The sequence below is a fragment of the Panthera leo genome, chromosome E1, assembly GCF_018350215.1.
Source record: "Panthera leo isolate Ple1 chromosome E1, P.leo_Ple1_pat1.1, whole genome shotgun sequence".
Classification (NCBI taxonomy): Eukaryota; Metazoa; Chordata; class Mammalia; order Carnivora; family Felidae; genus Panthera; species Panthera leo.
Window position 1 is genome coordinate 59,985,819 of NC_056692.1, and position 22,958 is coordinate 60,008,776.

General features: G+C 67.1%; 2 protein-coding genes across 4 annotated transcripts; one reads left to right on the plus strand and one right to left on the minus strand.

Moving 5' to 3' along the window:
• Nucleotides 1-766: 766 nt before the first annotated feature.
• Nucleotides 767-7,581, plus strand: FSCN2 (fascin actin-bundling protein 2, retinal). The gene is made up of 5 exons (XM_042915553.1): nt 767-3,001; nt 5,918-6,074; nt 6,590-6,711; nt 7,097-7,264; nt 7,360-7,581. Exons 1-5 carry the CDS (start codon nt 2,176-2,178, stop codon nt 7,563-7,565), a joined length of 1,479 nt encoding a protein of 492 aa, XP_042771487.1. The 5' UTR covers nt 767-2,175; the 3' UTR covers nt 7,566-7,581.
• A 2,429-nt stretch (nt 7,582-10,010) lies between these two features.
• FAAP100 (FA core complex associated protein 100) lies at nt 10,011-20,262 on the minus strand. Of its 3 annotated transcripts, none has more exons than XM_042916207.1 (10): nt 20,056-20,259; nt 19,597-19,715; nt 17,806-18,764; nt 16,514-16,670; nt 14,893-15,665; nt 14,659-14,798; nt 13,307-13,423; nt 11,256-11,342; nt 10,861-11,003; nt 10,011-10,560 (listed from the first exon to the last, which is right to left on the minus strand). In XM_042916207.1, exons 1-9 carry the CDS (start codon nt 20,218-20,220, stop codon nt 10,872-10,874), a joined length of 2,649 nt encoding a protein of 882 aa, XP_042772141.1. In that variant the 5' UTR covers nt 20,221-20,259; the 3' UTR covers nt 10,011-10,560; nt 10,861-10,871. The 3 variants fall into 3 exon arrangements, with proteins under 3 accessions (XP_042772141.1, XP_042772142.1, XP_042772143.1); XM_042916208.1 differs by having other exon boundaries at nt 14,659-14,795; nt 20,056-20,258; XM_042916209.1 differs by lacking the exon at nt 10,011-10,560 and adding an exon at nt 13,154-13,175 and having other exon boundaries at nt 10,867-11,003; nt 20,056-20,262.
• Nucleotides 20,263-22,958: the final 2,696 nt, after the last annotated feature.

Genomic DNA, 22,958 nt, shown 5'->3' on the forward strand with positions numbered 1-22,958 from the left:
AACTGAGCAGTGCTGCTGGGCACGTGTCCCACGGGTGTTCCCAAAGCCCTGGGAGGATGGCACAAAGTGAGATCCAGCGAGGAACAGGTGTGGACAGCATCATGGCTTGTACCCCCAGACCGCGGACATTTCCCTGGCATCGCGGCTAGGCCCGGGCCCCCGGGGCTTGGGAAGATCTTATGTGGGGACTATCTCTGGGGGGAGGACACGTCTCCCTGCCAGCGGGTACCTGGCACACAGCCCAGCCAGGCACACAGTTGGTGCCCCCTCAATGCGTGTGGGTCGCAGAGATGGACGATGCCAGCCCCCAGGGAGGGCCAAGACCAGCCTCACTTGACCAACCCACGGCGTGCGCCGAGCTGTTGTGAGGTTTTGTGTCCAGGCCTGTCTCCCGGAATCCCACTCTGGCCCCCGCGAAGGGACATGTAACCCTGTCTGTCTCCCCAGTGTCTGCATGGGCCTCCAAGGGTGCTGCCCAGGGCTTGGAGAACGGAGGAAGCACCCTTGGGTCTTGTCCGCCCTCCCCGCTCCCTGGGGCCCACACACGCCCAGCCCCAGGCCCTTTCCCCCAGTGGGGGGGGCCCGTCATGGCCTCCAGAGGGTCGAAGGGGTGCTGCCGGAGCATCCGGGACCCACGAGGCCGAGGCGAGGCTCCGGAGGCTTGGCTGGAAATGCCCGTGGCCCCGGGCCCGTTCCCCAGGGAGGCCCGAGCGGCACACGCTGCAATGACGAAGAGGGCGCCACGGCTGGCCCGGGCCCAGGCCGGGCAGCTCTGCTTTCACCGCTTGGCTCCCAGCCCCGGAGGCAGGTGCAGGAGACAGACAGGCAGGGTGCGGCTGAGCTGACCCCTTCACGTCCCCAAAGATGGCCCCCGTGGGCTCAGGGGAGCGAGTCTAGCCAGGTGGTCCCAGGGGCTGGGGCCGGGAGGGGCTGGAGGCAGGGGTGGCCGGCTTCCGGCCTCCCCCAGCCCGCTCTTCACATCTGACTGCTGAGAGGGCCTCGGGCCCCACAACCCCCTAGACCAGGCCCTGTAAAGACCTCACAGACCAGTCGCCCCGGCAACACAAACGACAGTTTAGGAGTCCCCAGGGCCACGCAGCAAGGCTGGCTTCGGCTCCGCTCACCGGGGGAAGGGGGAGAGTGGGCTCCCTGTGGTGCCTACAGCACGGGGGTGGGCTCCAGGCCTGGTCCTCCGGCCCTGGGTCCACACGGCCTTTGGGACACCATCTGCTCCACGCTCACGGTCCCATGTCACCTTCCCTCTGTGTGGTCCTTGAGGCGGGCATCGCTCTCTCCATCACACTACTGCCATCTTGGCAAACCGGGGGCCTCTCCTGGGCCCCGCACCACCAGGCCGCCCGGCCGGCCTCTCCACACTGCCTGCACCCTGGCTTGGGCCTGGATGCCGCAAGGGCCGGGATGGGGGTGCCTGGGCGCACCTGGCCACTCAATGGCACCGACGCCCCCGCCTGCCACTCGCCCAGCCTGGGCCACCCTGGGAGAGGTACCGGGCGCGGGGCTGCGGGCTGCCTGAGTCGGGGGGCCGTGCTGGGCTCCTGGCACCAGGAATCAGAGAAGGGTAACTAGATCCGGCCGAGGATCTGGCGGCGGCTGCGGGCGGAGGGCTGCGATCGGGTTGCGGCCCCGCTGCGACTTTCCATCAGGCGGCTTTCTCTGCATCGGGAAGGAGCCGGGCTGGGCTGGAGAGTCTGTGCAGTGGGTCCGGGGGCCCTGAGGTGGGAGACACGTGGGAGAGAGGCCAAGAGGCGCGGGGGGCCGGGAGGCGGGGCACAGGGCCCGAGGCGTGGGCCTGGGCGGCCGCCAGAAGACAACAGGGAGGTGGGCGGCCCTGGGCGGGCGGAGCTCTCCAGCCGTGCAGGCCCCGGGGCTCCGGCCGCTCACTCGTGAAGTCCAGGAGTGGCTGAAATCCAAGCTGGGGTAACGAAAGGCAGCCGCTGTCCCTAAGCCGGCACAGCTCTGATCCGCCCTCCCACCCGCCCTCCGCTGCCCGCGGGCCATGTAAGAACGGCCCCGGGGGCCCCGCAGCCGCTGGTCAGAGGGCAGCGGGTCCATGACGCCGGCCAGGCCTCCGGGGGACCTCGGGGGCCGTGAGCACGCGGAGAGAGCTTCCCGGGCCCCTCGGGGGCGGGGGGGCGCCGAGGGCCAGCCCCGAAGATGCCCACCAACGGCCTGCACCAGGTGCTGAAGATCCAGTTCGGCCTGGTCAACGACACCGACCGCTACCTGACAGCCGAGAGCTTCGGCTTCAAGGTCAACGCCTCGGCACCCAGCCTCAAGCGGAAGCAGATGTGGGTGCTGGAGCCTGACCCGGGGCAGGGCCCGGCCGTGCTGTTCCGCAGCAGCCACCTGGGCCGCTACCTGTCAGCCGAGGAGGACGGGCGCGTGGCCTGCGAGGCGGAGCGGCCGGGTCGTGACTGCCGCTTCCTGGTCCTGCCGCAGCCCGACGGGCGCTGGGTGCTGCGGTCGGAGCCCCACGGCCGCTTCTTCGGTGGCACCGAGGACCGGCTGTCCTGCTTCGCCACGGCCATCTCCCCGGCCGAGCTGTGGACCGTACACCTGGCCATCCACCCGCAGGCTCACCTGCTGAGCGTCAGCCGGAGGCGCTACGTGCACCTGTGCCCGCAGGAGGACGAGATGGTGGCGGACAGCAACACGCCGTGGGGCGTGGGCGCGCTCATCACCCTCATCTTCCAGAACCGGCAGTACTGCCTCAGGTCCTGTGACAGCCGCTACCTGCGCAGCGACGGCCGCCTCGTGTGGGAGCCCGAGCCCCGAGCCCGCTACACGCTGGAGTTCAAGGCGGGCAAGCTGGCCTTCAAGGACTGTGATGGCCGCTACCTGGCGCCCGTGGGCCCCACTGCCACGCTTAGGGCGGGTCGCAACTCGAGGCCCGGCAAGGACGAGCTCTTCGACCTGGAGGAGAGTCACCCGCAGGTGGTGCTGGTGGCCGCCAACCGCCGCTACGTGTCCGTGCGGCAAGGTAACGTGGGTGCGACCGGGACGGCCGCTCTGACCTCAGCGTGGGGGCTCGCTTGGGGCAGTGGCATCGTGTCCGCGCGGGTGGCGACGAACGGTGGCAGTGCACGGGGCAGGGGCGCACCTTGGGCCGCGTGTGGGCGGAGGGCCGCTGGCTGCAGAGCCAGAAGGCGGGGGTCCCTCTCGGGACCACTGAGCCCTGGGCGTGCTGGGCAGCGGCTCGAGTGGGGGACGGGCAGTGCCCAGCAGGAGGCGGGCAAGGCCCAGGCCGGCTGCTGCGAGGGGCAGGGGGCTGCCCCCGCTGTCCCCACCCACCCCTTCTCTTCCACCGCTCCATTTTCTGAACTTTACAGGAAATTGGGGAGGGGGCTGAGGAAAGGGCCAGGAGCCAGCAGGAGCGGAGTGGGCGGGGCTCCAGTGCCCACACCACCCGTGCCTGACCAGTGGGGATCCTCCACCAACCCAGGGGTGGAATGAGGAGGGACCTTGGGGTCCCTCCAGTCTGGTGCCCGCCTCCCCCCCCCACCCCCCACCGCCGGGGCCTGGGCTTCTTGGTGGAAGGCACGGTGTCTGCCTGGTGGGTGCAGCCTGGTTCTCTGCATCCTGGATCATCGCTCACCTGCCTCGTGTGCCCAAGGGGCCTTTCCACATGTGATCACACACCTACGGGGTGAACACGGGCAACTGCTGCCTCCTTGAGAAGAAGCTGAGGTTCCGGAGTGGCTGGGCCCAGGCCGGCAGTCATGGCTGGCCCTACTTGGGCTCCTGGGTGTGTGCACCCTGACCTGGCCCCTGGTCCCGCTGGCAGAGGCCCAGCCACTAGCCCCCTGGTGGTGGTGGTGGTGGGGGGGACAGCCTTGCTGTGGCTGTGGGGGCCCTGCCTGGAGTCAGGGTTCCCAAGACCAGTCCTGTGTGGGGACGGTCATCCGGCAAACCCCTCCCGCAGGCCTGTCTGGACCGTGGCCAGGTCGCGGGGCACAACGGAGGACAGTCAGCCCTTGTCCTTCCCAGCACAGGCCCTACAGTCCAGCCGCACGGCTCTCTGGCCTGCGGGAAGGCCCCTGTGGTTGGTTCGTCAGCAAAATGCAGCCAGTGGTGTGAAGGGCTTCCTCTGCGAGGGTCAGAGGAGGTGTTGGACACAAAGGCGGCTGTGCGTGTTCAGCTGGCGAGCAGGGCCGCGGTGGCACTGGAGGTGGCGACAGGGACAGTGCTGGTGGCGGTGGTGCCGTCTGGACTGTTCTCCCGTCTCGGGACCACCGTGCACCTGCCTGTCCCTTTCCCGGGGGAATCCCCTACTAAGGGCAAGCTCTGCCTTCCAGGGTAGAAGCCGGACACGCCCCACGTTCGCCTGCTCGGTCCTTTGCAATAAGCCTGAGGGCATATGACCTGCCCCCCACCCCCCATGTTCAGATGCTGACCTGGCAGCCAGTGGCCTGTGGGGGGACACGGGGGCTGCCGAGGCAGCCGGAGCTGCAGGTTCTGCCGAGTGCTGGTGGCTTCATCCCAATGCTGTTGCCGGCCGGGCAGCCCCAAACCCGTCTTCCTCCCCATGGGGTGTCTGGGAGCACCCCACTGGCCTGCACGATCTTCTTTTACCTCCGTCAACCAGAGCCTGCTTGTTTCTGCTGCTTCCACCGCTGGCCTTCAGTGACGCAGTGTGGCTAACAGAAATATGGTCCCGAATGGCTCAAGGACACGAAGTATCTCATATGAGTGCAAGTCTGGAGGCCCCGGGGTCGTGGGGTCGCAGGCAGGACACCACTGCCTGTCCAGTGGCGTCATCAAAGCCCTTTGCTCGCTTCTCATGGGGCCGCTCTCCTGGAACAGCTCCGACATCGGGCTGGTGCCCTCGTGGTCACAAGACGGCTGCTGACAACAGCCGTGTGAGCTGGCGCCCCTCGGCCGCGGTCTGTCTGGAGGGGTGTGTGACCGGAGATGCCCAGGACGCTGGCCTCAGAGGTGGCAGTGGCGTGCGGCCCCGGCCGAAGCCCACAGCGCCCACGGGCACTGGACACTGTCAGCACTGCTGATGGGACGGTGGCGGTGGAGACAGACCCCGCTTTGGAGGGACGGCCTTGGGAGCTGGGCAAGGACCCCAGGTCTCACCCTCTCTAGCACAGGCCCTGCCTGGCGCCCGCCCCACCTTCCTGGGGACAGGCTTGGACAGGATCTGGCCCTGACCCTCAGGCCCCCATTCCCTCCGGCCCCACCAGCCGGACACGCTGGAGGCCAGCCTCGTCCGGAGCTCTATGATGTGTCACGTCACTGGAAACAGGGGCGTGGTTCATGGGAACATACCAGGGAGGCTCCGGTGCCTGCCCTCTCCCCCCACCCCGCCCCGGCATGAATGTCCCCTGTGTCCCCCTTCCAGGAACCCCAGGCAGAGCCTCAGATAGTCTTGCCCTCCCTCAAGGCTCCTGGGAGACCACACATGTGAGAGGGGGGCTGGGGAGGTGACAGGGGGGCCAGCCTCCGCTCAGTGGACCCCAGGCCCCAGCTGTGTGTCCTGGGCGATGGCTTGAGGAAGAAAGGGACCCCACTGTGCCCACCCAGTGGCTTAGAGTGAGTTATAAATAGAGGCTAGTGTAAGGCTTGGGTCGAGAGGGCAGAGGCAAGCTGATTACCTGACGATTAGCAGAGGCAGGGGATTTGCCGGCACGGAAGGGCCCGGCTCCCGGGGCTGTGGCGGGACCTGGGCCAAGGACCTTCAGGGAACCAGACGTGGAGATCTGCAGTGAGCCCACATGGCCATGGGGGCCCCCGCCCTCCGAGAAGTGCCTTCCAAGTCTTAATTCCAAAGGTTCTGGATGGGAGCCCCTCTGTCTCCAGCGTTGCCCCCAAGCATGCTTTTCCCCACCTTTCCGCTCCCACCCCCCGACCCAGGGAGAGGCGTGAGGGGCTTCCCATATCCTCCCTCCAGGGGTCAACGTCTCAGCCAACCAAGACGAGGAACTGCATCATGAGACCTTCCTGATGCAAATTGACCAGGAGACAAAGAAGTGTACCTTCTATTCCAGCACGGGGGGCTACTGGACCCTGGTCACCCATGGGGGCATCCAGGCCACGGCCACACAAGTGTGAGTGTGTCCCCATCTCCGCAGCACCTTCACTTCCACATCTGCCACCATCACCACCTCCACCACCACCTCCGTCACCTCCATCACCTCCGTCACAACTGTCACCATCACCATCACCTCCACCGTCACCTCCATCACCACCACTATTGTCACCACCACCACCACTGTCACCACCATCACCTCCACCACCTCCGTCACCATCACAACTGTCACCATCACCACCATCACCTCCACCTCTGTCACAACTGTCCCCATCACCACCATCACCAGCACCATTACATCACCCCCATCTCCAGATCCATCACCACCGCTGTCACCTCATCTGCACCAGGAGGACCACTGGAACGAATGCCCACTGGGGTGAGGGGCAGCTCCTAGTGGTGGTGGGTGTGCCAGAAGAAGGCCAGTGTCTCCCCCTGGGGGGGTTGGTCCCGGACCTGAGGGGGACGGGGAAGCCTGACCCTGAGCTCCCAATGTCTTGCTGCTCCGAGGGGACCATGCCCTGCCTTTTCCAGCTCGGCCAGCACCATGTTTGAGGTGGAGTGGCGCGGCCGGCGGGTGGCACTCAAGGCTAGCAATGGGCGCTACGTGTGCATGAAGAAGAATGGGCAGCTGGCGGCCACCAGCGATTTTGTGGGTGAGCACTCCTCACCCGTCCTGGGGAAAGAGGGCTGGGCTCTCTGCGCAGAGACCCCGGTCCCTACTGAGAACCCGTTCCTGCCCCCTGCATCACTGCTGCCACAGCGCTTGGTAAGCAACAGTCATCCTTGCTGGTCCAGAAGAGCGCTCGGGACACCAGGGAGCAGTCGGAGCCCAGAGCGCCCTCATCTCCACCGTACATGTGGGGGGACCTGGGGCTCAGTGGCCGCGGGCCCCTTGCCAAGGTCACCAGTGGCCGTGGCCCACGGGGCCCACAAGAGGCGCCAAGAGTCCGGGGCCCTTCACGTGCCCCGCCCACCTCACCCAACCCGGGAAGGCGGCAGGCGCGGGGCCACCCCTCAGCCCCCCACTCCGCCCGCCAGGTGAGGACGAGGAGTTCATTCTCAAGCTCATCAACCGCCCCATCCTCGTGCTGCGGGGCCTGGACGGCTTCGTCTGCCACCGTCGTGGCTCCAACCAGCTGGACACCAACCGCTCGGTCTACGACGTCTTCCGCCTGAGCTTCAGCGACGGCGCCTACCACATCCGAGGTGCGGATCCGGACGGGAGTCGGGGGCGGGGGGCGGGGACGCGGCGATCGGAAGGGCCCGACAGGACCCCCGCCGACCGCGTCCCCCGCCCGCAGGCCGTGGCGGCGGCTTCTGGTACACCGGCAGCCACGGCAGCGTGTGCAGCGACGGCGAGCGCGCCGAGGACTTCCTCTTCGAGTTCCGCGAGCGCGGCCGCCTGGCCATCCGCGCCCGGAGCGGCAAGTACCTGCGCGGCGGCGCCTCGGGGCTGCTGCGCGCGGACGCGGACGCTCCCGCCGGGGTCGCGCTCTGGGAGTACTGAGCGGGCGGCCGGCCTGTCCCCCATTAAACCGTGTCTGTGTCGCAGCGGCCGGCGGGCTCCGTGGCGCCACCGGGCGGGGAGGGGTGTACGCGGAGGGTCTGCGCCTCGGCCCCGGGGGTCGTTCGGCCTCCCCATCCCTCCGCGCCGGAGACCCAGGGTCGGGGAGCTGGGCCGGGAGGGGGGGCCCGGCCGACGGCACACCACCCCTCCCGTCCAGGGCAGGGACAGCCCGGACCTTCTCTGGCTCCACCTTGGTTTCCCCCCAACCCCCACCAGCTGCTGTCACGTGTTGGCCACACAGCTGCTCCCCAACACCCAGGGAGAAGAGCCCCCCTTCCACCCGGCGGGTCGGGGTGGGGCTGCCTGGTCCGAGACCCCGCGTGTTGCAGCTTGCAGGGGCTTCGGGGTGAGGTGTCTGCTCACACTGTTCTCCCCAGGGGCAGGGTTTTAGAAAGCCCTGGAAGCAAAAGCGACCCCACCCATCCCAAGCAGGGCTGTGTCTGGCTAACCCTGGGGAGAGAGCCCCTCTCAGGCCCTGCACCCACTTGGTTGCTACCAGGCCAGGAAGGGGGCTCCAGGCCTCCTATTCCCAGGGCGCCCCCCCCCCCCCCCCAGACCCTGAGCCTGGGCACCTGCAGGCTGGGCTCCCTGTGGCCAGGCCGGATACCAGGACAAAGTCTGTGGTTCACCAGCCAGCACCCAGAACCCCCAGCCCTCCAGGACCCCCCCCCCCCAGGCCGATTCCCCTTGGATGGGCTGGGTGACCTAGGCCATGAGGTGAGAGCCTAGGGAGAGAAGTAGAACCCGGGGGCTGGGGGAAGGGGTAGTACACGGCCAGGTGGCCTAGAGCCTGAAGGGAGGGGAGACAGCAGACACCCTGCCACGAGGCCTACATCCCTCTCCAGACCCTGGGCAGCCCCTGCCCCTGCCCTTGCCCCTGCCTGGGGGCCCAAAGCCCCACCCTCTCCCCCAGTGAGGGCCAGTTGGGACTGGGGCACTTTGGGGAGGGGGTTCAGGGCAGGGGGTGCAGAGTGGATGTGCTGGACCAGAGAGGGGAGGAAGGGAACCCCTTTCCCTCCCCTCCCAGGTCCCTCCTGGGCCTGGCCTGCTCCTGGCCTCACCGCCCTCCCCCTGCCTTGAGTACAAGGAAGGGCGGGACCCAAGTGGGTCCTTTCGTCCAAGGTGGCTGAGTTAACCCTTTTAAGACCACACACCAGAGCCTAGGGGAGGCAGAGGCAAGAAGCCACGGCCTGCGCTGCCCCCTGGTGGCATCCAGGGCAGGAGAATTGGGGGGCTCATCTACTCAGGGCTCACCCCGTGCAAGAAGGCAACAGGCCTGCGTTTGCAGGAAAAGATACCCTCGGGGGTCCTCCAGCTCCCGTTTATTGACCTCTGCCAGAGAGTACACTTGGCCCCAGGCACCTGCTGAATGGAGCCCACACAGCAGCTGCAGGGGGCAGGCAGGGAACGTGCCTGGGTCACCGGGAGGGGCCAGCTGGGGTGGCAATAAGGGTGTCTCGGCACCCCCAGTCCGAGAAACGGACTGGAGCAGGTGGAGGACGGTCTCGGGTGGCTCGGAGCCGTGCGCGGGGGACGGAGAACCACAGGCAACAGAGACGGACGGCTGAGGGACACCCGGTGCTCATCCCGGGCGTTCCATCCCGGACAGGGCGCCGAGAGGGCACCCGGGAACACGAGACTCCCCAAGCACCCGGCTGGGCTGAGGTCGGTCCCCTGGCCTGTGTCCCATTTGCCATCAGCCCCCTGCAGATCTCCGCCAATCCACGAAGGTTCTACACAGTCCCCTTCTCTCCGCGACGTGTATTCTCCTTTTCCAGAGACTGCGTGGTCTGCCCGCCCCCGCCCCCACCCCACCCCACCAGGGGCATCCAGCCAGCAGAAGCGCTTTCCCGCCACTGCTGCTTCTCCATCCCTGCCTGGAAGGCCCAGTGCTCAGGCCTCCCAAGGGCGACCCTTGTGAAGGGCCCAGCGGGACGGAGTGGGGGTGGGGAGCTGTACGCTGGGGACCAGGGACAGCCAAGCAAATGCCAGGTGCTGGGGTGGCGGTCCCAGCACTGCTCTTTCCACACACTTGCGTGCCCACCGCCTCCGTCACTCCTCCCTCCTGCCCTGGAGCAGCCTCCAGTGTGGGGTCCGTGGGGCGACCACCCACTCTCCCGGGCTCTGACTGGAGCCCCCCACCGGCCCCTCTCCCTCCCCAGAGATGTCCTCGGTTCTCCCTGGGAGGGACTCGCGTGCCCTGAAGGCCGGGTGGCCACTTCACCCCAGTGCTGGGGACTCCCTACTGGCCCCCAGGACCACGGAGAGGCCAATGCGGGGTTCGCCCAAGCATACCTGGGGGAGGCCCAGAAATCCCGGTCAAAGCTGCCACCCAACTGAGGAAGAGGGCAAGCAGAAATAAAACACAGCTGAAGCCAAGGCAGCTCGACAAACAGCGGACGTGTCTTGCAGCAGGGGGTGCCTCAAAGACCCCATGCGCACAGAAGAGCACCACATCACAGTCCAAAGGAGGGTCACCCTCCCCAAATGCTAAATGTGCCAGCACCAGAATGGGAATCAAGCCGGGCCATTGCCCAGGCTGAGGGAGGCAGCTGGGGGGCTGCAGCCCACCCCGAGGGACCCTGCAAACAATGCACGGTGCCCGGTGCTGAGTGCGGCCTCGGATGGGAGAATCTCCCGGGGGAGTGCTCCAGCCCCTGGGAGCGTCCTCCCAGCCGGTGAGCTCAGCGGCTGCGGAGAAGCAGGGCTGACGGGCTCACAGGTGGACGACAGGGTCTGTGGGTGGGTGAGTGGGCAGCCCACCCTACGTCACACCCAGAAACTTCCTCCGGGGCCTGGGCAGGCCACGTGGCAATGCCACCGTTCTGGGGTCCAGACCGCGTTTCCGGGCGGAGGGGACTTCGCTGATCCAGCTTCCAGTGCTCCAGGGCAGAGACCGCCCAGCAGGACCAGGTGCAGCGGGGGCGAAAGGAAGCTGTCGAAGGGAAACGTGGGACCTGGGGCGTCTCGGGCCGTCTGGGGCCAGGCAGGCGGGGAACAGGAACAGGGCCCAGTGCCCCGCAGGGCAGACCCCAGAGACCTGGCACTTCACACCCCACCTCCTCCGAGCACCCGCCCCCCCAGAGCAGCCAGGAGCCCTGCGTCCCGTATGCACCCCACCCCCACATCTAGAGAGAGGGTCGGGGGCTGGAAGCGGTCCTTTCTCCATTGAAGACCCAAGGCCCCCGAGTCGTGGGAGGTCCGAGGAAGGCCCAGAAGGGGCCTGGAGGCTCACCTGGAGGGACATCACACCAGGAGGAGGCTGGGGCTGCGCAGCTGCTGGTACACCTGCAGGAGTCGCTCCGCCGTGGTCCGTGAGCCGGCCTCATCGTCTGTGCTCAGCCGGTCCCGCAGGGTCTGCACCTCCCGCAGCAGCGTCTGCGGGGTGGGGAGGGGGGAATGGGCAGCACTCAGACTCCCCACCTCCCTGCTGGGCACAGCCCCGGCCCCTCTGGGGGAGGCCCATCCTACTTGGAAGGACAGTCCCCACTCCCCAGGTGGCGGGCTGTGAGTCCTGGCAGGCTCCACTGTGCTGGGGACACCTGAGGCCTGTGCATGTCCCCAGAGGAGCCCAGCCAGGTCCCGCGCTTGCTGGCCAGGCTGGGGGGAGGCCCAGATGAGGGACCTCACCTCGTGGTTGACCTGGATCTGGTGGAGATACTGAACACGGAGGTCGGGTGGGCTGGAGCTCTGGGCAGCCTGTTCCACAACCATCCTCTGGTGGGGGGACAAGGGGCAGGTGGTTGGAGAGGACACTTCCCACCTCCCATCTGGAGGGGGTGCCTGGGGCCCCATCACCCCCGAGGGCCCCTCTGCATTGCCTGCTGCAGCCCCAGCAGGTTACTTGGAAGGAACGTCCTTCTCGCTCCCCGTTCCTCTGCTGCCCACTCCCTCCCTCGTCCTCACAGAGCCCTTCTCTCCTCCTTGGCGTCAGGACTGGCGCCCGCTGCCCTCGCGGGGGCCACCCAACCTGCCCCATTTGCTTTCTGGGGAAACCCAGGCAGCTCCTGGGAGCTCAGATCCAAGCCCCCAGACAGGCTCGGGCGGCGAGGCCCCACCAGCCTCTGCGGCAAAGCACTGACATCCGGCAGGAGATGCCGGCCCGTGGCAGCCGCTGCAGGAAGACCATGTGGGGGGGGGGGGGGCGGCGGCGACCGTTACGTGGACCACGGTGTCAGCCGACAGGACAGACCGTGGCCTGCAGTCCGCCTGAACGTTCCTATCAAGGGAGCGTCTGCAGCTCCCTGTTAGGAGCCAAACCTGCCCCCAGATCCATACGTGGAAGCTGCCCCCAGCAGCTCAGCACATGACTGTCCTCTGAGCTGTGGTCTTTGCCAACGAACAAAGGAAGAGGAGGCCACGTGGGTGGGCCCTAAACCGACGTGAGCGGCGTCCTCGTAAGAAGCGTGCAGACGTGCACAGAGGACAGCCGCGGAAAGACACAGGAGAACACGGCTGTCTGTGCACCACGGAGGCCTCGGCCTCCAGCACGCAATTCCTGCCGTTCGTGCCCAGGCTGTGGTTGTCGTGGCACCTGGACACGAACGTCCCCTCCCTGCCAGTGGTCGGGTCAGCACGCTCCTTCCCGAGCACCACGTTAAGCGTCAACCTCCTGGCTGCCGTGCTTGGCATGTCTGGAGACGGCCTGGCAGGAGCGAAAGGACAGTCGAAGAGGCCCCTCTCTGGGCACAGGGAACAAGAACCAATCCGGGGGCTGGTGTCCCCACCAGGCCCACACCCCTCTGACAGCTCGACACACTCGGGACTAGATCCCTAAGCCACATGTGCCACGGTGGGCACATGTGCCATCAGTGTTGCGTGGGGGGACAGCTGGGGTCACAGGCTCCTGAGTAGTGCCCACCTGCCTGGGCTGGTGAGGGCTCCTGGGTCCCCAGGGGGCACTGGAGAGTCTAGACCACCACCACTCAGGTCCTCGTCAAAGCCTAAACACCAAGACCGCGGGTTCTCTGATTCCCAGGTCTGGGATGGGGCCTGGGAATGTGCTCTGGTAAGTTCCAGGGGGAGGCTGGTTCCAGAGCCATACCGCAGAGCTGTCACCATCACTGCAGACCCCTCTATGACTGTCAAGGCCTCGTTCAGAACAAGTGGGAGGAGACAGGCCGGCCAACCTCGGAGCCAGAGCTCTGTCCTGCCAAGGGCACCAGGTGGGAGGTTTCATTTGGAACCCGAGGACAGCAATGTGACAGCTCATCCCACGCCAGGTGGCAAAACGGGCCCCAAAGGCGTGTGAGAGGTTGGCCGTCACTCCTGCTTTCTTGGCAGAGACGTGGAGGCTCAGAGTGTAGGCACCTTGTCCCAGGACCCACGTTCGGGGCATCTCACCAGGGCACGGCCTCTCGGCACAGCCAGGCAAGTTGGGAGGCCTGCACGTGAGCGTGACAGGTAGCACACGGACCGTCCTCTTTTGACGCAGTGCCCACGTGGGTTCGCGGCCGCGCTGGGGGGCCGCTGGCACACCAGATGGCGGTGCGTTACTGAAGCGTCATCAGCAAAGCTGCCCTACTCACCCCTCAGCTGCCCGCAGCTCACCTGCACGACACGAACACGCACAAGCAAAGAGGAGGGAGGATCGTCCCGCAACACCCACGCAGGCAGCCACGGTCCGCCACAGTCCCATGTTCCCACCACCGCACTCCGACCTCCCGAGCAGGCCCGTGTACCTGCAGACGCCCGATGACAGCATGGTGTGCCTGGCACAGACTGGCCAGAGAGGAGCTCTCCACTTGGATCTCCACGGCCTGCATGGGCCCTGCCGCGCACAGGTGGGTCACCGTCACCTGCAAAGCACGAGGAGCCTCGCTGTCCACGCACCGCCCTGCCCCACCCCGAGGGCAACTCTCAGAGGGCCCCAACTCCCCAATCTGGGCCGCCCCTCTGCAGCCTGGAAGCGGAGAGGTGCAGGAGGGCTCCCGGGCCTGGGCCTCCCCACCTGCTAACTTGTACCTGAGAGCCCGCCACCTGTACCCGACCAGCAGCGTCCCGTTGGGAACTGCCGCCCAGAAGGCGTCCCGCTCCCGTGGGACGGACACTCACGGCTCCCGTGGGACGGACTACAGCCACGGCACTCACTCTACAATGCGGTGACTCTGTGCCCACTCCACCGTGGACAGCCCACACCGGGCATCCCGGGTCACCCGGCAGCAAGGTCAGGGTTTCAGAAGTGAAACTGGGAGGGGACCGGGTGCCCAAAGTCAGCCAAGTGCCCCCAGGAAGTTCCGGGCACACCGAGCTCAGGGTGAAGCCCTGGCACAGCACGGGCAGGCCGGAGGCCAGGACGTGCTGCCTCGCTCCCCACGCAGGACCCAACGGCCCAGGGGCGGAGCCACTGTCCTGGAAGTTCTTCCTTCCGCAGCCTGGGATGTGCTGGGTTGCGAGTGCTCACCAGGCTGACTATCCGGCCCTTCCCACCACCTGGGGAGCCACCGTCAGGGCCCGGAATCGGCCCAGGGATATGCCAACCCAGGCACGCTGATCTGGCCTGAAAGGCTGTGCAGTGGGCGGCCCGCCACCTCGGGGACAGGTGTCTTGGCAGCCTGGGCCACTGTGTGAGCCTCCAACGCTGGATTGTGACAGTCTGCTGGACGCGACCCCAGGCCTGCCACCGGGAGCATCTTGGGAGGGAAGGTGTGTGCGAGAAGCGTGCTGGCAGTTGGTTCCGGGGTCTCAGCGCCCCTGTAGGGCAGGGGTTTGGTGGTTCAGGGCCTGGGGTCAGTGGGGTCCCGGAGTACACACTGTCGCCAAGCAATGCTGGGGCACCTGGCCACGAATTCCAGCAGTGCGTGGGCCCGTCCCCACAGGGGCCTGAAACGCGAGGTCCACGCTGCCACTGGCCCCGCGAAGGCTGTTCCGGCACAAGCGTGCGTCGGGCAGTGCACGTCAGAAACCTCCGGAAGGTTGGCCCCAATACCCTGATTCCTCTCAGGCAGCCCAGAGATGCTGGGGGCTCTCAGACGCCGCTCTGAAAACCACCACTATCGACACGACTTCCCCAGAGAGCTGACCCCTGGCTTGCCTCTCGGACGACAAGGTGGAGGTCAGTGCCGTCGGGGGCCACTCCCCGGACGGAGGACAGCAGTCGGGCCCTCACGACGTCCAGGGCGCTGTTCTCGGCAAGCAGCCACTGCAGGGTGGCACAGCCCAGGGACACGCCTGCTGGAGAGAGGCACCGCAGGGAGCTCGCACAGGTCCTGGAAGAGGCGGGAGCCCCGCGTCCACAGGCAGGAGCCAGGCTGTCAGCGACACCAACCTGGCTGACCGTCCCCCAGGGCGGCCCTCAGAAGCCCTGCCGACACCTTGATGGTGGCCACCGACGGGGGCGGGAACTTGGCCCGCAGGGAAGCGGGTCCGGCCGGCTCGCCGCCCAGCCCGAGGCGCGCTCCCAAGAAGGTGTCCACGGGGTCGCCAGCGGGGCTGCGCGGGCTGGGGGCCTGTGTGGGGGGCGCGGCCAGGCCAGGAAAGCGTAGGCACTGGAGCACGTCCACGGTGTGCTCGCTCAGGGGCAGGCAGACGCCGTCTTGCTCAGGCAACATGTCGGGGGGGCACCCTTGCGAGGAGGGGTCCTCGGAAGAGTCTGGGGGGGCGAGGGCCCCGCCCACAACCTCCCGGAGGCTGTAGTGGAGCGCACAGGACACCGTCACAGGCAGGTCCGGCGCGCCGTCCTCACCGGGACCCAGGGGCAGCGTCACCTCCCGCTGGTCGCCGGGGCCCAGCCGGTCCACGGGGATGGTGTAGGTGGCGGCCGAGCCGGCCGAGTCTGGGTCTGAGGCGCGGGAGCGGGGACGCACCTGCACACACCAAGTCCAGCCCCGGTCCAGACTGAAGCCGCTGCCGTTCTGCAGCCGGCAGGTGGCCGTCAGCACGTCCTGCAGCTGCGCGCGGCTCCAGGCGGTGGCAGTGGTACACGAGATGGGCCTGGGGCCCTCGCGGCTCGCCAGCAGGACGCAGCTCACGTTCATGGCTTCATTGAGGCACACGAGGGCCCGGTTGCGCTGGTCGACTGCCTTCTTCAGAGAAGACACCCTGGAAAGAACGAACACGGCACCTCGGGGACGGGCGAGGAAGCACGGGGGTGGGTGCCGCGTCCCCTCCTCCCAGGCCTGGAAGACACCAGGACCCGGCCCCGTGACGTGCGTCCAGAGAGGAGCGGGGGCCTGCCTCGGGGAGGCTCGCCGGCCCCACCGCTACCGGAGCCCTTTTGAAGGTGCCCCCAGCTGTCTAACTGAAGCCCGGCTCTGAGGCAGCAGGACCACAGGGGACAGAGGCTGAAGCTGACGGAACCCCACCCGGCGGGCCTGGCCTAGTCCACCAGGCTCATGGCCACGGCCAACCTCGTCGGGGCCACATGGCCCAGGTGGTGCCACAGCAGGGCTGGCCTCTCCGCTGCGCTCCCGGCCATGTCCTGAGCTGGCCCCTCTGCTCCTCCGCAGCAGTGCTGTGACAGCCGAGGGGACGGCAGGCACGACGGAACGGCCTTAAGCGACAGGGGCCCGGAGCCTACAGACCGTCACCCCGGGCCACACAGAAAGGCGGGTCAGAGGACGAAGCCGCTGGGGCCTTTGCTGAGACGGGGGGGCTGAGACCTCCGAGGAGAGGGGACCCCTGGGGGAGAGCTGAGGCGTCGGCACAGAGAGTCTCCCCGATGGCAGGGAAGACGCGCGAGCAGGGCCCAGGACGCGGCGGACGTCCCTCCCGACCTCCGGGATGGGACACGACACGGCATCTGGGGCTCTCATTGGGGTCAGGGGCAGAGCGACAGGCCTGGCCCGAACCGCCACCGCCACCCAGGATGTTGTCCCCCCCGAAGGATACCAACCCCCAAGGACACGGCACTGGCCTCCACCCGGGCGACAGGCAGCCCAGCCGCTCACCTCTCAGAGACGGTGCCAATTCCGGAGAGCAGCTCTTTAATTTTCTGGCCAGTGTTCACCACTGTCGCTCTGGCGGGGCAGGGCGCCTCAGAGCTCAGGTCCAGGCTACAGGTCATCAGGCGGCCCCTGGCAGACAGGGCCAGGAGCCTGGTGCCACCTGAGGATGGGCACCCACGGGGCCTGGTCAACAGGCGAGAAGGGGCAAATGGCTGGAGGCACGGCACAAATGGGGCCAGAAGCCAGGACCCAGGCGAGAGAGGGGGTCCTGGCGACGGCCCTGAAGAGATGCCGGATGACCAAAGGGCCCTGGACGTGGGCGGGGGGGGGCAGAGCCACTGCCCACATCCACCTCACGCACGCGGTGTGCGGGCCACCGAGTCAGCCCGGTGCGGCTCTACCTTCGACGGGCCACACACGGCAGAGCTGCCTCCAGACCGAAGGGTGCCGCACACGCCCCTCGTCCTCACTCCGCACTCGCCGGGGCCTCCCCAGAAGCCGTCTCTCTCTAGCACCCGTTCCGTCCCCTCCCCCACCCCCGGGCTCCTGGGGGGGCTCCTGGGGAGCCTCCAGGAGACAGGCTCCACCTCCTGCGACTTGGCCGCTGGTCCCCCAAGCCCAATGCCGCGGAGGCCCCGGGCCCCGGCCCGAGCTGCAGCAGCCAGAAGGGTGAGGCACAGAGCACGCCCAGGCCGAGCCGCTGCTGGGCACAGCCATCCACACGACCCTCTCCCTGCGGTACGGACACTGGTGAGAACCGTCCACCCTGGCGTCACGGGCCTCGTGCACCACGTTAACGAGAGCGCACACTTCGCTAACCGCAGCGCCGGGCTGACACGGCAAAAACCCTCTGCGGCTCTATCTGGGGAAAACACAGGGGCAGAGTTCCGGGGCGCCGCCCGCACTGGGGCACAGGAGGCTAGCCAGCAGGCCACACGGGAAGCAGGGCAGGCGCCTCCCACCTTCCAAAAACACCACCTGCCCCTCCTTGGCCACCCACCGCAGGAGACCCGTAGGTCACCCAGGTGCAGACCCCACCCGGGCGAGCGGCCGGCTGCCGCCGCGGCCCCCACGGGCCACACGCGACCAGACACCCCGTGACCCAAAGGAAAACAAGTACCGACCCCCAGGCTACTCCAGGCAAGGAAACACCTGCCTGTCAGGTTTACGAAAGGCGCGAAGCAGACGGAGAGGGGAGGACGGGCCAGGTCGCAGGAGAGAAGACAGCCACGCGGAAAATTCCACCCCCCGCCACGACAGGCTCTGGTTTTCCAGGTTTAAGCCGCTGCTCGTACCTTCAGGCACCTCGGACAGCACGGAGAGCGTGACGACGCTGCACACGCTGACGCTGGCTGGACACAGCAGAGAGGGCAGGCTTCCCGGGCCCCTGTCAGGCTGCACGGGGTCCTGGGGGGCACCTCCCCGAGCCAGGTCCACGACACACAGGTCCGAGGGGGTGCTGTGGTACACACGGCTGCCTCCGCCACAGGCTGCACACAGCACAGGCCCCGGGAGCCGGTACTCCTGCAGCTCCGGCACCGGATCCCCCGCCTCATCCCAGCTGGCCTTGACGGCCAGCACCCGGCCGTGGCGACCCAGCGCCACTAGGCAGTCTGGGTGTGTGTCCTCCACGTTCTCGCCCGAGGACTCTGTCCTCAAAGCTCCGATGGAAACAACGGGTTCCTCCAGGTGATGGAGAATCTTGACAAGGGCCTTTGGGTCACCAGGGGCCAACCTGGAGGTGACCAGAGTCTTCAAGACCACGCAGCAGAGCTGGCCATCAGGGAGACCACAGAGGATCACAGGTGATTCCAAGAAGGAGGCGTCAACTCCAAAGAGCAGCCCAAAGAGGGCCCGTTCCAGCGTGAAGCCCCCAGAGCCCGGCATACGGCCACACAGCCCGCTGCAGCCCGGGGGTGACACACAGCACAGCACTGGGAGGAAGCGGGGGGCTGTGGGCTCCCCAAGGCTCCCAGCCAGAGGGCTGGAAGTGGACAACTCCACCTCGCCGATCTGGCCTGGGGGCCTGGCGTCCTCCCCTGGACGGTGACACCGGAACAGCTGTACCTTCCACTGGGCAGGGCCCTGTGCCAGGGTGACCAGTACGTCATCGAGCACAACGAAAGCACACAGTGTGGCGTCAGGGAGGATGCAGGCATCTGGGTCCACGGGGATCACGGGGCAAGGGGGCTCACCGTCCTCACTGTCCTCATCATTCTTGTCGCTGTCATCCCCGTCATCTTGGCTCACAGACCTTCAAGAACCAGGGGACTGTTGATCAGAACGTTCGTAAGCTCTCTTCCCAACAAACCGCCAGTGAGCACACGGGGCACAGAGTCTCCACGGGGAGTGACCTTGGTGAGGGGGTTACAGCCCCTCAGCAGTGGGCAGAAGGCCCCCCAGGGAGCAGCTGGTCTGCCCCACTACCTCCCACCTGCCCGCGGACTGTTCTGACCAGTCACCCAGGGACACACGCGACGGATGTATCCAGGCTTCCAGAAACGGGATGCCAAAAGAAAATTCTCATCAGTGCAGAACCGTAAGAGCCCCCGGGGCCTAGGCTCTGAATCGCGGCCCCCACCTTTTTAAGTCCTAAACCAGCAACGAGCTGCCTGTGTCCAGCCTCTGTACTGGTACCTGGGTGAGGCCTAACTCCTCAACATCGGTCCCCCCCCCAACTGACTCAGGGTTCAGGGTGCCTTGGCTGTGACTGCTAACCACAGGGGCCCACCTAAAAGGTGTGTCACAGCAGAGGGGACAAGGTCCTACCTCAAGCTGCACATTCTACAGCCTAGACCTCATTTAGTAAGGGTTCTCCTCCAGCAGGAGCCTGCTAGAGAATGTAGACACTGGGGGCTGGGGGCACCCAAGACTTCAGAGCCGGCCCCGGGGCCCAGCAGCCCTACAGGGCTGGTGGGTGCTCACTCTGAACCTAATCCAGGGAGCAAGCAGAAGGTACAGGTCGCAGCAGGCACAGAAGCGTGTTTGAGAAGACAGAGGAGGGAGGCCACGGTCCCAGACGACCACAGTCCACCTGAGACCATGTCAGCCTCCGCCATGAGGGCTGCCCAGTGACCCCTCTTCACCTGCTCGCCCGGTCCAACGACACGCAGTAGACGCCTTTCTGGGCGCACAACACGTAGAGCACCCCGCGGAGGGCCGAGAGCTCCAGGTGCCACACCCGACCAGGAAACCTGAAGACGGCCTGGACATCGGAGGGAAAGAGGCATCAGGCCGGCCGCGAGAAGGACCGAGGGGAGGCGGAGAGCGGCACCCAGTCCTCACACAAGCTCCTCAAAAGCGCCGGCCCCTCCCAAAGAACCAGGACCCCCCACGTCCAAGTCTCCTCACCCTCGGAACCCTGTCCCCTCGCCCCGCCCCCGCGCCCCGGGTGGCCTGTCCCCCATGTCCTCCCCCGACCCCGGGCTCCAGACACCCGATTCCTCCCCGCATTCCCCGTCCGGGACCCCCGCCAACCCCTCCGCCCGAGAGCCCACCACCACTCCCCGCCCCTCCCGGGCCTGAGGCCCCCGCCCGGCGCTCACGGTCAGCAGATTCCCCTCCTGGTCGTAGACGTAGACGAGCTCGCTCCCGGTGGACACGAAGATCTCGGCGCCGCGGCACAGCACGCGGGGCTTGCCCGCCGCCAGGCCCCCGAGCGGGCAGCGGAAGCCCGCCAAGTACTGGACCCGCGGCGCGAAGCCGGCCATGGTGCCGGCGGAGGCTCGGGGGGCGGGGCGCTTTACGGCCGCCCGCGTGGCGGCGCGACCTCCGCCGTAAAGCGGTCCGGACGGGGGCGGGGCGCGGGGCGCGGGGGCGGATCCGCGCCGGGTGCCGGGTCCCAGTTTGGGTGGCAGGCGGAGGCCCCGCCCCTGCGAGGAAACTAGTGGGCACAGCGGTTTGGCAAAGGGCCCGCGTGTGTAAAGCCAAACGCGGGGAACCCCAGGGAATCCCGCCCGTGCGCCGCGCGGCCCCAGGCGCCCTCGAAGCGGGGAACGCCGCGACACCTCCCACGCCGGTGCGGTGCCTCGGGGCTGGTCGGCCGGGACCGAAGTCGCGTCGCGCCTCCCCCGTCCGCCGTAGAGCCAGGCAGGGGCCTGAACCCCGGGGAGGGGGTGGGGGTGGGGGGCCGGGGCCAGCGTACCGCCTCCTCTGGGCAGACGGTCCGCTCCTAAAGCGATTTTGTGGGGTTCCGGGGAGCGGTTGGACTTCTTGGAGGAGTCCAGGGCTCCCGCAGCCCGGGCGTTCCAGGCCCGAGGACGGGTCACCTCCCTCTGAGCCCACCCCAACCCCAGGGTTTGAGCTAAACATGGACAGAGGTGCCCCTCCCTCCGATCCTGGCCACGAGTCGTTCAGGGTGTGTATTAGTTTGGCTGGACAATGGGGGCAAAGGATCATGAAGAGGAGGGTATGGCTAACCAGAAATCGGTTTGGGGGTGAGGTGAAGCCAGGGCGAGACACCTCTCGTCCCCACCACCCTGGCTGCCCCTCTCTCTCCACATTCCCTGGGGCTTTGGAAGTGCTCACCAGAGAAGAGCCAAGAGCTCTCTTCTGGATGAGTCAGGAGGCCCCGAGAGTCCCTGAAAGGTGCCTGCAGACGGGAAGGTCAAATACATGCCACTCCTTGCCAACGGGAAAATCTCCAAAGTCAGAGACCCAGGAGTGAGCGAGGCACCTGCGGGGTGCAGCCTAGCACAGTACGTTGAAGGGGCCAGCGGCCAACCGTTCCCCGGGCGTGGAAGTTAAACTGACCTCACCGAGGCTGCCGTGTCTGCCAACACGCACAGCCGGTGGCAGTTCTAATTGGCCTTGCTGAGGCGGGCACCGCCGCCCCCCCCCCCGCCCCCCCCCCCGCCCCCCGCCCCAGGGCAGTGGACAGCCACCGCTCCACGGTTTCCGGGTACTGGGTTGAACACAACGTGAACGTGACCCTCGCAGTCTGTCGTTCACCATTTTTGATCCCAGGTGAAGTCTGGGCTGGAAAGAGATCACGGCCTGAGCTGCAGTTGGACTGAGCCACCCAGGTGCCCCATAAGCCTTCATAATTGGGAAGCGGGGCAGGCTCCTTTCCTGTGCCCAGGGCCCAAGGCCCGTCTGCCGGTCTGACCACTATCCCTCTTGAACTACCCGCTCATATCAGCTCCCATCCCAGTCCTCCCAGGCTGTTCCCCAACACCGAGGAGCTGTCCTAGAGAAAATGAGCACGTGGGGAGGTGGGTCTAGGAGGTGGGTTGAGCTGGGCAGGACTTCCGACCCCCCCCACCCCCCCAGGTCTGGCCTGGACGGCCAGACCCTCGGCTGGCTAGGACGACCCTGCAGGCGCTGTTGGGCCAGGTCACTCCTCTGTCCCTCTCCCTCTGCTCAGGAGGCCTAGCAGGATCCTGGCCCCAAGCCGGGGAAGCCCACACTGTGATGTGAGGATTTATGAGCAATGCCCTATATAGACAGAGGGGGGCCCTGGGTGCTGACCCCTGGAGTTTACAGACACGAGCGTAGGGCTGAAGGCCAGCAGCCTCTCGTGGGTGTGCAAGGTGCACGCTCGCGCCAGTGCTCTCTATGCCAAATCTGGGGGCAGTTCAATCTTCCTAAGGTCCGATGACACTGCCAGCCCGGGGGGCGAATCCCTGGTGTGTGCAGGGCGGCAGCGGGCCCCATCGGGCCCCCTCACAGGCAGCACGTCCCCTCTGCTTGGCTTCCTGAGGTGGGGGTGGCTCCCCTCAGATCCAGCAAGTCCAGCATTCTGAGGCGCCCCAAGGGCCGGGTATGGCAGTGACCCCAACTCGGAGGCCGTGGCTGGTAGTGTGAACCGCACGCTGCCTGGAGCGGCCAGGCCCAGAGGCACCTAGGGCCCCCGACGTCAGCAGGTGCCGTTTTCTATATACTTGTCCAGGGAGCAATGACTCACGTGGCCCAAGGACCGGGTGGTGCAGAAAGGTGTGCGTGTGAAGGCGGGCGCCTGAACCCCAAGAGGGAGTGCCTCCTGGCCGCCGTCACGCGACGATTCAGGACAGGCAGCCTGTCGCCTCCCGGCTTGACACCCCTACACCTGCGCAGTGGAGGGGCTTCCAGACTGCGTCCTTCACCTGCTGCCCGGCACCAGCAGCTGTCCCCAGACAGGGAGACCTGGGAGCAGCCACGTGGCTGACAGGCAGGGAAGCGCCCGAGGGAGGCCACGCTCTCCTCTTCCACCGGATGACCCATCGCAAGTCGGTGCCGGGGAGCCCGGGCAGGGGAGAGGGCTCCATACGAGGACAGTGACGAGCGGAGAAAAGCGAAGTCACACGACAGGAAGCAGACTCCGATGCAACCTGCAGACAGAAGCTCGGCGCGCAGGGAGAGGCCCCGGGGCCCGGGATGACAAACGGGGAGCCCACGAGTCGCTTCAGGCGTTTTATTAGTTTCCCGGCAGGGCCGGAGTCCAGGTAACGCTAACGCGAACCCAACTGAC